Source organism: Cucumis sativus, chromosome 3 (genome assembly GCF_000004075.3).
Source record: "Cucumis sativus cultivar 9930 chromosome 3, Cucumber_9930_V3, whole genome shotgun sequence".
Taxonomy (NCBI): Eukaryota; Viridiplantae; Streptophyta; class Magnoliopsida; order Cucurbitales; family Cucurbitaceae; genus Cucumis; species Cucumis sativus.
In genome coordinates, this window is record NC_026657.2 from 23,637,295 (window position 1) to 23,651,898 (window position 14,604).

Genomic DNA, 14,604 nt, shown 5'->3' on the forward strand with positions numbered 1-14,604 from the left:
ATAGAAATTCTCAAGCCCCTATCTCCTATTCCTAAGTTTCTCACGGGTGATTAAAACATCTATCCATTTTAATCCCTACAATTTCTGTTAAAAATATATTTTACTTTTATTAAAAACGTATTTGGTAGCATAATTATTTAACTAACCCAGTTTGAATGAAACTTGTATGTCCTAATTCTAATCTTTTAAATTTACGTGTAATTCATACGATTATTTGTCTGCTTGACATCTTTAAAATTTAAAATATTATTTTAATAATACCACGATTGAAAATTTACAAATATACCAAAATATCACTGTCTATAATTACTAAATATTTTACTTCATTCTAAAAATAACTCTATATTTTTTTAATTCAAATTGTCATAAGTATTTAGAATTAAGAAACGTTAATGGATATAAAATTGAAGGCATATATTCTAAGAAAAATTGAAGTTTTGTACCTCTTTTAAAATTCAAATATGAACCACAGTCTAGAGTAAAAAAAAAAAAAAAACTTGCTTTTGGTCTAAACAAAGATGGTAAAGTAGAGAGACTAAAAGGAAATTAAAAAATTTGAAGGACCAACATGCAATTGAAGATTCAAATAATATTTATCTGTTTTTGTTATTTTGTTTTGAAGAAAAAAAAAAAAACTTTCGAAATCGTGCAGACGCAAAAGGGGAGAGAGAAACCTAAGAGAAAAAAGGAAAGCAAGAAATTTAGAGAAGAGAGAGAGGTTGGTTTCTGAGTTGGTGATGACGATGGACAGGGAGAAGGAGAGGGAGATTGAGCTCGAAAGTGCAATGTACACTAACTGTTTGCTTTTAGGTCTCGATCCGGCCGTTATCGGCGTCGGAGCTTCCAACGGTACCCCTCGAGTTGGTCTTTTCCGTCACTCCAATCCAAAACTTGGCGAACAGCTCCTCTACTTCATTCTATCTTCCCTCCGAGGACCCGCTCAATCCGCCAAAGTAACATTTTCTTTCTTCTCTTTCTTTAATTTTTATTTTACTGCTGTCTTCGCTTTCTAATTCCCTCCGATCTGCTGCTTGTTTTGGGGATCTTGACAGGATTTCGATAAGGTTTGGCCTATCTTTGATTCCGCCCAATCCAGGGACTTCCGGAAGGTATAATTTTCGATCTCGTTATGGTTTTTTTTTTCTTTCCTTTCTTCCTGCTCGTCAATTCTGGTGAATTGGTGTGATGGATGTAATTTGTATTTCGATTTTTAACTTTACTTTTCGGATTAATTTAGGTTTCTGGTTGGTCGAATATTTTTTTAGGTCGTGCAAGGGATCATCAGTGAGCTTGAATCTCAAGGTGCATTACCCAGGAGTAATTCGAGGGTTTCGTCTCTTGCCACCTGCTGTGGACCAAGGTCAGTTCATGATCCTATTTATGGTTTGTAATTTCCCGCTCTTCTGAATAGTTTCTCATGAGTTTTTTTGGGTATAGAGTCAATGATGGGTTAAAGATTGCTACTCGTAGAGATAAGCAACACTGCTTATATCTTTAGTAGGCATGTTCCAGCAATTATCCTAACATTTGGGTCAAACTTACAACTCAGTTTGGGATAGCATTCATGCCAACAAACAAATAGAGAGTCACTTGAGTTGGATAATTGTGTGCAGGTTTGTTGAACTGTTGTGGCAACTTTCCTTGCATGCTTTGCGGGAGGTTCACAGACGCACTTTCGCTGCTGACGTTGCATCTAATCCACTTCCTGCACCGTTGACGGATGTAGCCTTTTCACATGCTGCTACATTACTTCCTGTGACGAAGGTAGTTGTTAGTTAGAGTCATCAGACAACTGTTTCATTCTCCAGTGTAATTAAGAACCAAATGATGAACTTCAAAGCTACACTCGTCCATGCACAAAGGTTGAAGAATTATCTGTCATGTATGAATTAGTTGTCACATACAAAGTGGCTTTCCAGATTGTTAATGGACCTATATTGAAAACATCCAATACAGGCCTTGTAGTAACGGAAACAGTGAGTTTACTTGCCTGTAGCTTTATGAAACAGTGACTCAAGCCCTTCATCCCAACAGGATATAACGTTTTGTGTCTCTGGCTTTCTGTATGTACTTGGTCAATTCCAAACATTTTATTGTTATCTGCAAACATTTATTTGATCTCTTTATCTCAAATAGGCTAGAATTGCACTTGAAAGAAGAAGATTTCTGAAGAATGCTGAAACAGCTGTGCAACGTCAAGCCATGTGGTCTAATTTGGCTCATGAAATGACTGCTGAGTTTCGTGGCCTTTGTGCTGAAGAGGTCTTTACTGTTTCCTAAGAATCTATTAGCTATCCCTTTTAAGATATCTTTTGGCATTCATGATTGTGTCTCATCATTTTCTTCCCTACTGTTTGAATCATGGATGCCAGGCTTATCTGCAGCAAGAGCTAGAAAAACTACATGATCTAAGAAACAAAGTAAAATTGGAAGGGGAGCTGTGGGATGATCTTGTATCGAGTTCAAGTCAAAACTCACATTTAGTTTCAAAGGCTACTCGTTTGTGGGAGTCTATATTGGCACGCAAAAGTTAGTATAATGTTTCATTCTAGTACAACAATCTGGTCCCTAAACTCTCAAGCTACATTGTGAATTGATTTTTTCCCTCAGATTATATATTTTAGGTTTTGTTTTTAAATTCATTTTAATTGAATAGGATAACTATTTCCCATTGAAGGAACAAGGGATTCATGGATAGACCTTCCAATAGTTAATATCTTTTCAGAACTAACTGATGTTTTTTTCATTTATTGGTTTTCTTTCATTAAAGTTGCTCTTTATTCTTTGGATGGCCAATATATGCAAGTTGGTGATGTAAATTTCTCATGTCATATGTACTAGATGCTAGGGAACTTTTGGTCCTTGAACTTTGAAGATTGTGTCTAATAGGTTTCTTAAGTTAAGCTTATAATAGTTGATAGGTTCCTAAACTTTCAATGTTATGAATGTTCTGTTTAATAGGTATCTAAGCATTAAAAACGGTCTAGTTCGTCTTTGAACTTTCAATTTATATATCATGGGTCTCTAAAATTTCAATTTTGAACCTATTAGGTCCTTCACTTATATACTTTTTGAAGTACAAGGGCCTATTAAATACAAAATTCAGAGTTTAATTACTTATAGTAACATATTATATATATTTTAAGTTTTGATACTTACTGGACAAAACCCACTCATTTTGGGTACCAAACTTTTAGTTTGATTTTCTTTTTTCTTTTCTACATAAAAAATCTCTCTCTTATAGAAAAATCTGCCTTTCATTTTTTTGCAGACTTCGGACACTGGTATATTTTCTTGTGGCATTTAATTTAAATAGTTGACATGCTCTATTTTATTTTTCAAATGCTTCCGTTTTCATTTCCTTTGGACAAAACTGTCATTTGTGATGCTTCCATTCTGTTTTGTTCTTTCATACTATTCCTACTGAAGAGTGTATACTTTAGATTTGCATTTCTGTGAATAGTAGAGGTTTTTCAATGCTTGTACCGCTGGAAACTTTCTAATGATTTAATCTTTTATTCATGATTAGTTATGAGATATTTTAAATGGAAAATGGGAACAATAGCTGGTTTCTAGGTTTTCTTCACAGCCTCTATTTTGGGCTTTGCAGCCGGCAACGAATATTGAGCTACTTGCCAGTTTGCTTTTGTTAGTAATTGGTGATCTAGGAAAACTTCCTTGCTCCTTTTGTCATTTTGTTTTGTGTGTCAAAAATGCAAATTTATGAAATATAAAAGGTCACTTTGGGTTTTTTTTTGGCCAAATTCGCTTGCATGGAAATCCATTACCGTATCATTTTTTGAGGATCAAATATCTGAACTTTTTTCAGTTTAGCTTGTAGATCATTATTTTCGTTATCGAATTTTATTTGACAACCATTATCGAAGTGAGGTTGCTCAATATTCTTTTGCTAATTAAATATATATCTCCATGATTTACAGGTCAGCATGAAGTCCTTGCTTCAGGTCCTATAGAGGATTTGATTGCCCACCGGGAGCATAGGTGCACTATTTTGTTTTAATTTAGTTTAAAAAAGAGGCGATACCATATTCTAAGCTAACTTTTATGTAATATTCACCTTTAGGTATCGCATTTCTGGATCATCTCTACGTGCAGCCATGGATCAGAGCTCTCAGGTTCCTTACACGGACGTTCTGGCTAGTCAGTCAAGTGATTTAGATTCAGTGTTTGTGGATGATAAAGATCAGAGTGACAAGTCATATGCCAGCTCACAAGTAAGTGATGATTCAGTCTCATGGATGGATGATCGGAGTGGAAGAGTCCATCCCACTGTTGACGTTGCAGAAATCATAAGGCGTTGGACTCATGCTTTACAGCGTATTCATAAACAGTCACTCCATCTGGTATGTCTTATTATTTATTTATTTATATTTTTGGTAGGTGGGATATTGTGAAGTCATTCAATCTCTATATGAATTGGTATGACTTAATTGACAATTGATATTTGCAATTGAAAGTTTGATGATTTGCAACTACCATCATACTTGAGGGATGGTTTTTGCAATTTTTCCAAAAAAAAAAAAAAAAAAACAATGATCTATCATTACTATCTTTTCATACTTAGATTTTGAGCCTGTAGAATCTAAAACTGAGACATTAGACCTAACAAAAGATGGACATCATCTGTAGACATCATACTTGAGGGGTGGTTTTTGCAATTTTCCCAAAAAAAAAAAAAAAACAATGATCTATCATTACTATCTTTTCATACTTAGATTTTGAGCCTGTAGAATCTAAAACTGAGACATTAGACCTAACAAAAGATGGACATCATCTGTAGACATCACAACTCTAACGAATAGTTCTCATCCCAAAGGTCCTGCAAAATCGCAAAGCCCCAAGTCTTTTGCAGTTGCAGCATCTGAATGATGAGTGTAACTTTATGAAATATGAACCTTTGGGAATGAATTATAATAACTTGTCTATGAATTTTTGTCTTACCATTTCCTGATTTTGTCTCTATGAGTTTGATTTTTCATTGGTTTGGCTAATGTTTTTCCTTCAAACATGCTGCATTGTTTTGAATGTGTTGCTACATGTTATTCGACAGTATAATATGTAGGATTATCCCTATATATATAACTTAGCAGGCATATATTTAACTTTTTCTCTTGTGTGGTTTACTTATTTTTTGGACGAACTTTAGACTCTAGCTCAATTATTTTTATATACTTTTCTTTGTGTGGGATTTAAAAGTCTGTCATGAACTGATCTGTAGGCAAAAGCTAATGATGGAGAAGGTCCTGAAATTTTAAGAGGTGCACACGATGGTGGTACAAGTGGTCATGCTGAGTCTTTGTCAGCAACTCTTGCTGAACATCAACAACACCTGGCAAGCTTACAGGTTTTTATCAAACACCTTTTTGTAATTCAGTAATTGTGAGCAACCAACATTTTGTCTTTTTTGAAGTACTCCGAAATAGTGGGCTTGGCCATGTTGAAAGCCGAAGGGTGTTGTCTATAAATATTTTTTCCTTTTTATCTTTATTATCATAAGAAAATGATAGGACCCTGTACTTTTTACTCGAAAATTTCATATAGCTCTTTTTGCGTGTGTGGGTGGGTGGGTGGGGGAGCTGAAAAGGTAGAATAAAATGAGATTTTAATTTTTTTAAATTGTTGGTTAGAACCAAGAGAAATTGGATTCTGTATGAAGTCCTGCAAGGGACATTAAATTTTCAAAAGCTACAATTAACCTATAATTGATTTTACAAACACAAAAAATACTTAAAATTCTCTCATAATCACTTTAGCTCCTGCAAACTAAAAAATATTCCAGGCAGAGTCTAAATTAGAAAGTTGTTTAGGTTTCTATGGCTGGTTATGTGGATGCTCTTAAAATTGTGGTACTGAAATTTGTGTTTTTATGAATCATATTTCTTTGTTGGTTTCTGTGTTCTGTATGCAATCCTGGCTTTAAAATTGCCCTGTCTGTTGGGGGATAACTGGGTTTGTTTATGTGTGTGTTTTCTAATATTTGACAACAATGTTTGATTGTTTGTACGTGCAGGTGCTCATTAATCAATTGAAGGAAGTTGCTCCAGGAATACAGAAATCAATAACAGAGTGTACAGAGAAAGTGAACAATATATCCTTAAGTCTACCTCCAGTGACCAAACATCCTGTTCGATCTATGTCATCACCTATGCAAGCACAGACTAGTGGACGAACATCGGTAATTGTTAATAAGCTGTTTATGACAGCCAAAGTGATTCAATCTGATTAACGGCATTTTCTGTTTTTCTGAATTACTCAGGTAAGTAGCACTGATGAGGTTTCTGAGGTGACTTCAAAAATGTCTTCTGTTCAACTTGACAAGGTGTCTGCCAGTCCTACTTTAAAGCTCCCCCAATTATTTAGTTTGACACCAAACTCTTCTGGAAAAATGGGAAATACACAAAGGCGACACACCATGGCATCTCAAACCAGCCAAGTAGAAAATTCATCTGAAAACAAATCACATGACCAGCCCTCTTCAAACGATCATATAAACAGCCTGTCACAAGGTTTGGCGCATTCACTCCTATCCTTTATTTCAGCTGGCTGACTAAATCTCATTTTAACTTCAGCAATAGGTTAAACTTATTGAGCCTCATCTTGATCATCTATGTTCAATTTTCATTGTCATCAATAGATACAGAGACTTCTTATGTTCAGAATTTAAAGAGATCAGTCAGGGAAGCTGCTCTTTCAATGAAATACAGCAATCCAGAACCACCTCAAGAAGGTCCCTCTGATGGAAGTGCAGAACACTTTTTTGTTCCTCTTTCTGGAACTGGATTTTCTCGGTTAGGCCCAGACAGTAAAGGAGCTTCCACAAGGAGTAGAAGGCTGTCTGTTCCTCAAATAGATGTTTGTGTGCCTGAGAGTCCTGCTTTTGACTTTAATAATGGAATCAATTTCAATGAATTTACTGATGCATTGAATGATCTGGATTCTCTTAACGACTTTGATGAATTAAATGGGTTTCTTTCTTCTTCTCGATCAAATACTGCAACCTCAGATGGTCGAAAATTAGTTTTTGACCTCGATGAAGCTCAGGATCAAGTATTCTCACCACCTTTGCTGATGGACTCATCACTTTTAGCGGATTCTTATGAGGATCTACTTGGTAAGTTAGCTACGCTAGAAAGCATCCCAGTTTTGCATCTCATATTCTGTTTCATTGGTATTTGTCCACGAGTATACTTACCAATTTATTGATGGCTATTCTGAATCCTTTGCAGCTCCCCTATCTGAAACAGAAACTGCAATGATGGAACATTAAGTTGAAATAAGACAACCTTTCATTCTACAGTCTGAGATTCTTCACATCTCGACACTTTGTTTTACGAGGTGTATACAACAGATAACCTCGTTGCCCTTGCTTCACAAGTGGATGGGTTTTTGTAATGTTTGTGGTGGCCATGTGCCAACTGAGTAGCTATGCAATAAATGGATGACATAGATCTTGAACAAAAAATTCAAAGTTGGGCGGGGCTCTTCATGGACTGGCCATGATCCGGATGGTCATTCAGATTCAGATTGGTATGGTAATTGGTATTTAACCTTTTTCTCGGTTGGTTTTCTGTGATGGTTTCTCAACAGCTTCCGATCCCATTGAAGTGAGGTCTAATTTCTAAAGTTAGCTAAAGCAAGTGCATCCAAGTGGTAAGCCATTCAGACATTGGGCTACAATGCTAAATTTGGATCAAAGCTTGGGATTGGAAGTCATTTGTATCTATTGTTTGATTTAAACATTTAACACTGATTGAGGAGTTCATTTACATATTTGCTGATTTGTATGTTATTACATGATTTGGTAGCGTTACTAGAAATTATTGTACCTCAGAACGATTATCTGTAAATTCTCCTACCAGAATTGTGTTCCTTATTTGTTCATCTTTGTGCTGGGTTGTTGTTCAATTGTCAGTGGAACACACAACTGTTTCTCGGGTAAGCCCTACGGACCAATATTATAACTCTCACCAAATTTTCAAAACACATGGTAAGGGTTTTGGATTGGTTGTTTACTCTTTCAAAAAATGAGGACTGCTGAGCTGAGCAGTGAAATAGACAGATTTTGTAGCTTTTGTTTTTATTTGATTGAAAGCTGACTTTACTTTATAGGATTGAAGAAGGTGCATGCGTAGAAAAGTATAAGCAGCCATTTATGAAAAGATAGGTGTTAAGGAAATGGACAGCATTAAGGAAATCGTTATGCGCTGAGTTGAATGGAGAAATTCAACGTTATGTGTAAACAAACATGGTCCTATGGGAGGAAAAAACCATATTAGCTGCGCTTTGAGGGATTTTCTTTCTTTCTATGTTCAAATTATAGCATCATGGAATCGTGAATCCCAGGAATTAGTTCAAATTTAGACTTTTTCTTTTTTTTAATGTTTATTAGTTCATTTGTTCATAAATTTAGAATTTATTTTGAATCTCAATACCTAACCCACAACTTGAATATAAAATCTTTTGAAAGCATGGTGGAGTGGGAGCTTGAGCCCATTTGATGAACTATGAAAATTAAATATTTGAGTATTAAATACGTGAAATTTAGTGTTTTGGGTAAAGATAAACGAATGTTGGTGTTTGAATATATAGGAGTCAAATGTGCTTTTCTTTTCTTTTTTCTTTTCTTTGTTCAGGTAAAAATAACTTGAATTATACGATTTGGTTGAAAACATTAATGTTTTAACTTATTAAAATATTTATACTATAACTTTTTCTTTAAAAGAGTATATTAGATCATTACTTGATTAATAAAAAATATTATTTTTCAGAAAAAGAAGTAATTGGACAAAAAGTATAAAAGTATGACGAATAGAAAATGGATGGTGACATGTATAATAATTAGATTCAAAAGATTAACATATATAACAATATTTTAAAAATTGTAAAATAACAAAATCTGTCAAAGTTTATAAACGATAGACTATATGAGGGCCTTTTGGGAGAATGGTTGATTTATTGAGGGTTAATGTTATGATAATCCTAGTTATGATAGTATGCGTTTGGGGGAAAGATTATTATAGATAGTGTTATGCATTTGATGGAAAGATTATGATAGTAGTGTTATGATCGTATGCGTTTGATGGAAGAATTATGATAGTAGTGTTATGAGTGTAGGCGTTCGAGGAAAGGATTATGATATAGTGTTATGTTAATTTTTGTATCAAATACACAAATTTCATATATTTATTTTATTAAATCATATTACTTTTCGTAAAATCATTTGCCTTATTTTTCTTACTTACGACATTTATTCCATAAATTGTTTTTAAATCGTTATGTTTCACCCTGTTTATTTATTTATTTTGGTTTTCACACGTAATGCATAAACCTATAAAACAATGCAAATAACATTTGAAATACGAATTTCGTGGAACATAACTTCATTAGTAAAAAAAATGTTCATATAATAGCAGAATTACAATATATATCAAAACTAGAAAAATACAGTGAAGCAGATGAAGTAGTAGACAAATAGGACAAACAAAGGAAATTGAGTTGCAGTGAAGCATTATCTTCGAGAATGAGCATGCAATAGTTCAATTTAAGCTCATCGGGTACGTCCAAGAATGCTTTCATGTTGTCCACGTTTGGTATCAGTATCCACATACAGCGCACCCTGTCGTATCTACTTAGTTCCCCTCCAATTGTCTAACGACTTCCACATGGGTCGTTTGCATCTTGGCGTTGTAATTTCAGCCATTATACAATGGCCTTCAACTAATCATCTGCATAATCCATTGCATTGTGAATAATGCAGTTTCTATCGCCTGTCCTCCTTGCTTCCTCTTGAACCCACTTGAAGCAGTCCTACCCTCACTTGAGCTACCAGCTTACGACCTGACATCTTTTTGGCCATCATTCTCTCTAGCTGACTATGGTAGTTAGGTCTAAAGGTTTCGTTGTTTGACTTCCAACCATCAGCGAAGACCAACTCCACTAAGAACTCAACCAGGGTTGCCTCCTCTTCCTTCGTTCACAAGTGCTTAAAGGCCCTCGAAGAACTTGACATACTAGAAAATAAACACAAACATGTTAGGAAATTCAGTTACACAAGGCATGAACACATCGAACATACTACATTGTGAATTGTTTGACATGGATGGCATGAATACATGTTGAGGGTGATTCGACGTATGCAACAACTGTTTTTTTTTTCATACGTTCTAGTTTTCTTCTTGTGAACGAAAGTTGGAGTGGCAAGGAGAAGTCACAAGCGACAAGTGAAAGTCAAAGCGACAAGGAGAAGTCCAAGTGGCAAGGGAAAGTCGAAGCAACAACACTTACAACAAAGCCATGGATGAAAATAGAGAGAGGAGGGCAAAATGTTTCGGAGGCAACATGTGAAACGCAACTAGTCAATGAAACCAAAAATATGAAAGGAGAACTATTTCGGAGGCAACGTCGAAACACAACCATCAACGAAACGAAAAGGTTTTGAATGATCTAAGATTCAGACAAGAAAAGGACATGGTTCGCAATGAGGGAGATGAGATTTTGGAGACGAAACCGAAACGAGGATGAAAGATGAAAAGATGCAAATTGAGTGTAGATTCAGAGAGGAAAAGTGGGGGAAAATGTTGAAGGTTCTCAGGTTTGGACAAGAAAACTAAAATGGAATGGAAAGGAGGAAGATGATGAGTGGATGGAAAAGAATTTCAATAGATTTCAGGATGGGTTAAGGATGCTTTAGAGACGTATTACGACTCGTTGATAACGAGAGTTGACGGGTGCTATAAGGGGGGTTGGAGTGGGCTATGTAACCCAATCCCCCTTATTTTAACACTTTATAAGTGCTATCATTATTATCATTGATGTATAGTGATATTTTTTTTATATTTGAAAATAACTCCTTAAAGTAGTAAAGTGTTAAATTTACGTTGTTATTTAAGTAGTAAGTATTTCTTATACTATATATAAAAAGATCATAATTAAGAGGACACTTTTTAGATGCTCATGTTGCCCTCATGACTTTAGTGAATTTATGTGTTATCTTGACGAGATGAACTTTTTCGAGCCTAGGTGTCCATCTAAAAAACAATATGGGTAACTTTTTTAATTTTTAATTTACATAAAAATATATATTTCACGATTAAAGTATTATGTTAAACAGATGCAATTGATGTTGGTGGAATGCAACTCTTCTGGTGTATATGTTTGATGAACATCAATTGATGTTGATGAGTTGCGACAAGACTTTTTATACGATGGTAACCACATATTTAATAAATGGATATAAAAAAGAAAAAATGTGTGGAAGTATGTTCTTAATTGAAAAAAAATATTTTCATATATTTAAAATTTAGATAAAAGTATAAATTTTTTAAAAAGACAGCATTCACACTTAAGTAGATTTATATATAAAGAAAGTTTCAAGATTGTTTGTTGTTGATATGTGCATAAATTAATTATTGTTATGAAATAAAGAATAAAGAAGCTAAATAAAAACAATGAAACAACACAAGGAAGAGAATGAAGAAGAGAGGAAGTAGAGAACAATTGAACTCAATTGTGGTGTGTTTTACAAAGGCACCACATACCTCTATTTATATGACATCACATGATATGAGTTACATATAGAATTCAATGGTATGAATGTTACAACATGGAATAAAGGGAGAATTATAAGAAGATTGATAACATATTGTAGTTTATGGATATCTACAAAATTATATTTACAATACTCCCCCTAGATATCCATATTATGTAAAATAAATGTCTCGTTAAAACCTTATTAGAAAAAATCCGATGGAAAAAAAAACCTAGTGAAGGAAAAAGAGTACATCAATTTATATATTAATAACCGCCTCATTAAAAATCTTGCTAGGAAAACCCAATGGGAATAACCATAGTCAAGGAAAAAAGAGTGCAATATTTCTATTCCTTGAAGGTAATATTTCTACTCCCCTTATGAATACATCACTTGAGTTCTTTGAGTCGTCGCATTCCAATGTTGTGCACTAACTTTTCAAATGTTGATGTAGGTAATGCCTTTGTGAATAAATCCGCCAAGTTGTCATTTGAAGAAATTTGTTGAACACTGATGTCACCATTTCCTTCAAGGTCATGTGTATAGAAGAGTTTTGGTGAGATATGCCTTGTTCTATCTCTTTTTATATATCATCCTTTAATTTGTGTTATACATGCAGTATTGTCCTCAAATACTAATGTTTTATTGAAAAATAAAACACACGTTTCTTAAATATGATGAGTCATTGACCTCAACCATACACATTCTTTACTAGCTTCATGAATTACAAGAATTTCTGCATGATTCGATGAAGTGGTCGTAATGGTTTGCATTACAGATTGCCAAGATATAGAAGTTCCTCCACATGTAAACACATAACCTATTTGGAATCTTAGTTTGTATGGATCAGATAAATATCCGGCATCTGCATAACTAACTAAATCAAAGTTTGATTTGTTTGAATAAAACAAACCCATAGGCGAAAAATTAAATGCTCATGTACATCCACCCCGCCTATGCACAATTGTCCTTGCCTACAAATGTCAGCGCAGAAAGTAGTCGTTTATGTCACATCAACCCGAACTACCACTCTTGTCTTTTAGTGAATCATCTCGTGTGGTGTTGTGCTAGCATCTCGCTTTGCGACTCGTAAATTGCTAGACTTCTTCTTCTCGCTGAGTTAATGTGTGATCCTAGCTTCATTTCTGCATGAAAACACTAAAAAACATAGTTAATCAGGTGTTGAGACTTATGTAAAGTGCATTCTTTTGATATTACAATTTTGCAATTAGAGCTATAGATTTTTATCACTTATCTCGCGTTTTGACTCCATTGTTTTACCTAAAAGGTCACAATAACTTGTATTTCTACAAGTTATCACACTCCCAAATTTAAAACTATGCTTGTCCTCAAGCATAACTCTCCACACCTAAGTTTTACCTTCCTCCTTGCATCCACTAAACTTCTCATAATACGATTTAGTTTCACTCGCCACTAGATTTCCACTCTTATTGGGTAATCCCTACTATGAAAATATTTTCAGGTTCAGAATGCAGGAAGCTTAAGTCTCAAAATATTTGAAAACTTTAGCTTGGACCTCGCACACATTGATAACTTATAGAGATACAAGTTATTGCGGACTCTCTTATATAATAATGAAGCCAAAATGTAGAAGAAGTGCATCAAAATGTCTTGACTCTGATTGAAAATGCATAAGTATTTTAAAATATACCTTGCATAAGCTCTCATGCCTGTTTCACCATGGTTTCTATGACTTACCTGTTCAATTCTCAATCTCATCATTTTCTACTCATCTTTTTCCAATCAATTTTTTGGAACCACCAGAGCAATGGTTGTCTATGTTTGAAGCAACCTCATATTTCTTTTGACGTAGCTTGTAATAATGTTCAACTTTCCTCTTTGCACATTCTGCTCACGTCCCTATGATCATACTAGGCAATTATGCTGAGACAATGTTTTTAGTTTTTATTATTCATGTAACTTCTAAACATACAAACGTGTATTTTTAAAGATTTTGAACTAATTTTAATATAACTTCGATTTGGTATTTTAATCTTACATTACCCATTTTACAATTTCAATCGGGATTAAATCAAATTTGATCTTAATATAACAAAAAAATTCAAAAAAGTGAAAAGATAGACAAGAACAAAGGAAAATGTAGTGAGAAGAACAAAAGAAGAAGAAAGAAAAGGCGAAGCAGCCAGACAAAGAAAGGAGATATTAGGTTTCCAATAGAGCGCATTTCCCGTTTGATGCCAATTTTAAAGGGTTAGCAAAATGAGCCCAAGAAAGAACATCAACAGAAATTTGGGCCCTTTAGAGAAAAAATGAAGGAAATGTAGAAGTGGAGGAAGAAATCGCCTAGGAGTTTGAGAGAAAGATTGCAATCCTCCAAGGACTTATTTAGTAGACTCACTAACAGAGAACATACCTCGCATACTCAAAAACTCCATAGCTAGAGTGACGACTACATAGAAATTTGACAGATTGAACCAATGTACGATTTTCGCAGAAATGATTAGGTCTACAGTGTTCTCCTCACCAATTGATTTTACCATCTCGTCTTTGCTCATCGAGGCTGGTAAATGGAGGATTAAGAGATTAACACCAAGAGCAACTTGTCTGTTGTCGTGTCGAAGTCGTAGGCGAGAGAGTGGCCAACGGTGAGAGCAACAAATTTGGAGTACCATTCGACGGTGAGAGCTACAAAATAAGAATTCATATTTGCGATCTTCTCAATCAAGTTGATGAAGATTCATGTGATTAATGTGTCTGAATACTTTGGCAAGTTACTTATAATACTTGGGCTAAATTTCAGGATAAATTTACTAAAATAATTCAATGTTAATATTCAATTTGAAAATATTAGCTAATTTATTCATATTAGCTAAAATCATTCAACGTGACTATCCACTGTTAATTTATTCATTACAGTTATTTCTAAAATTATAAAATCTTAATGAATAATACTGCAAATTATGAAACTATGAAATAAGTAAATAAAAGGTACAAATGTGTAAGGCACCGATCGCATGTAGCCAATGCGACGAAAAGCCTTGCAATAACAATGATACACAAGGACATTTTCTGAT

The 14,604-nt window shown here is 34.4% G+C and overlaps 1 protein-coding gene across 2 annotated transcripts; it reads left to right on the top strand.

Moving 5' to 3' along the window:
* The first annotated feature begins 606 nt into the window (after nt 1–606).
* LOC101218866 (AUGMIN subunit 6) lies at nt 607–7,960 on the top strand. Of its 2 annotated transcripts, XM_004145631.3 has the most exons (13): nt 607–953; nt 1,053–1,109; nt 1,266–1,360; nt 1,614–1,764; nt 2,137–2,262; nt 2,373–2,529; nt 3,942–4,002; nt 4,085–4,364; nt 5,240–5,365; nt 6,032–6,196; nt 6,278–6,527; nt 6,656–7,132; nt 7,248–7,960. In XM_004145631.3, the coding sequence occupies exons 1-13, from the start codon at nt 738–740 to the stop codon at nt 7,286–7,288; spliced, it is 2,202 nt and encodes a 733-aa protein (XP_004145679.1). In that variant the 5' UTR covers nt 607–737; the 3' UTR covers nt 7,289–7,960. The 2 variants fall into 2 exon arrangements, with proteins under 2 accessions (XP_004145679.1, XP_031738805.1); XM_031882945.1 differs by lacking the exons at nt 607–953; nt 1,053–1,109; nt 1,266–1,360; nt 1,614–1,764 and adding an exon at nt 1,791–1,976.
* Nucleotides 7,961–14,604: the final 6,644 nt, after the last annotated feature.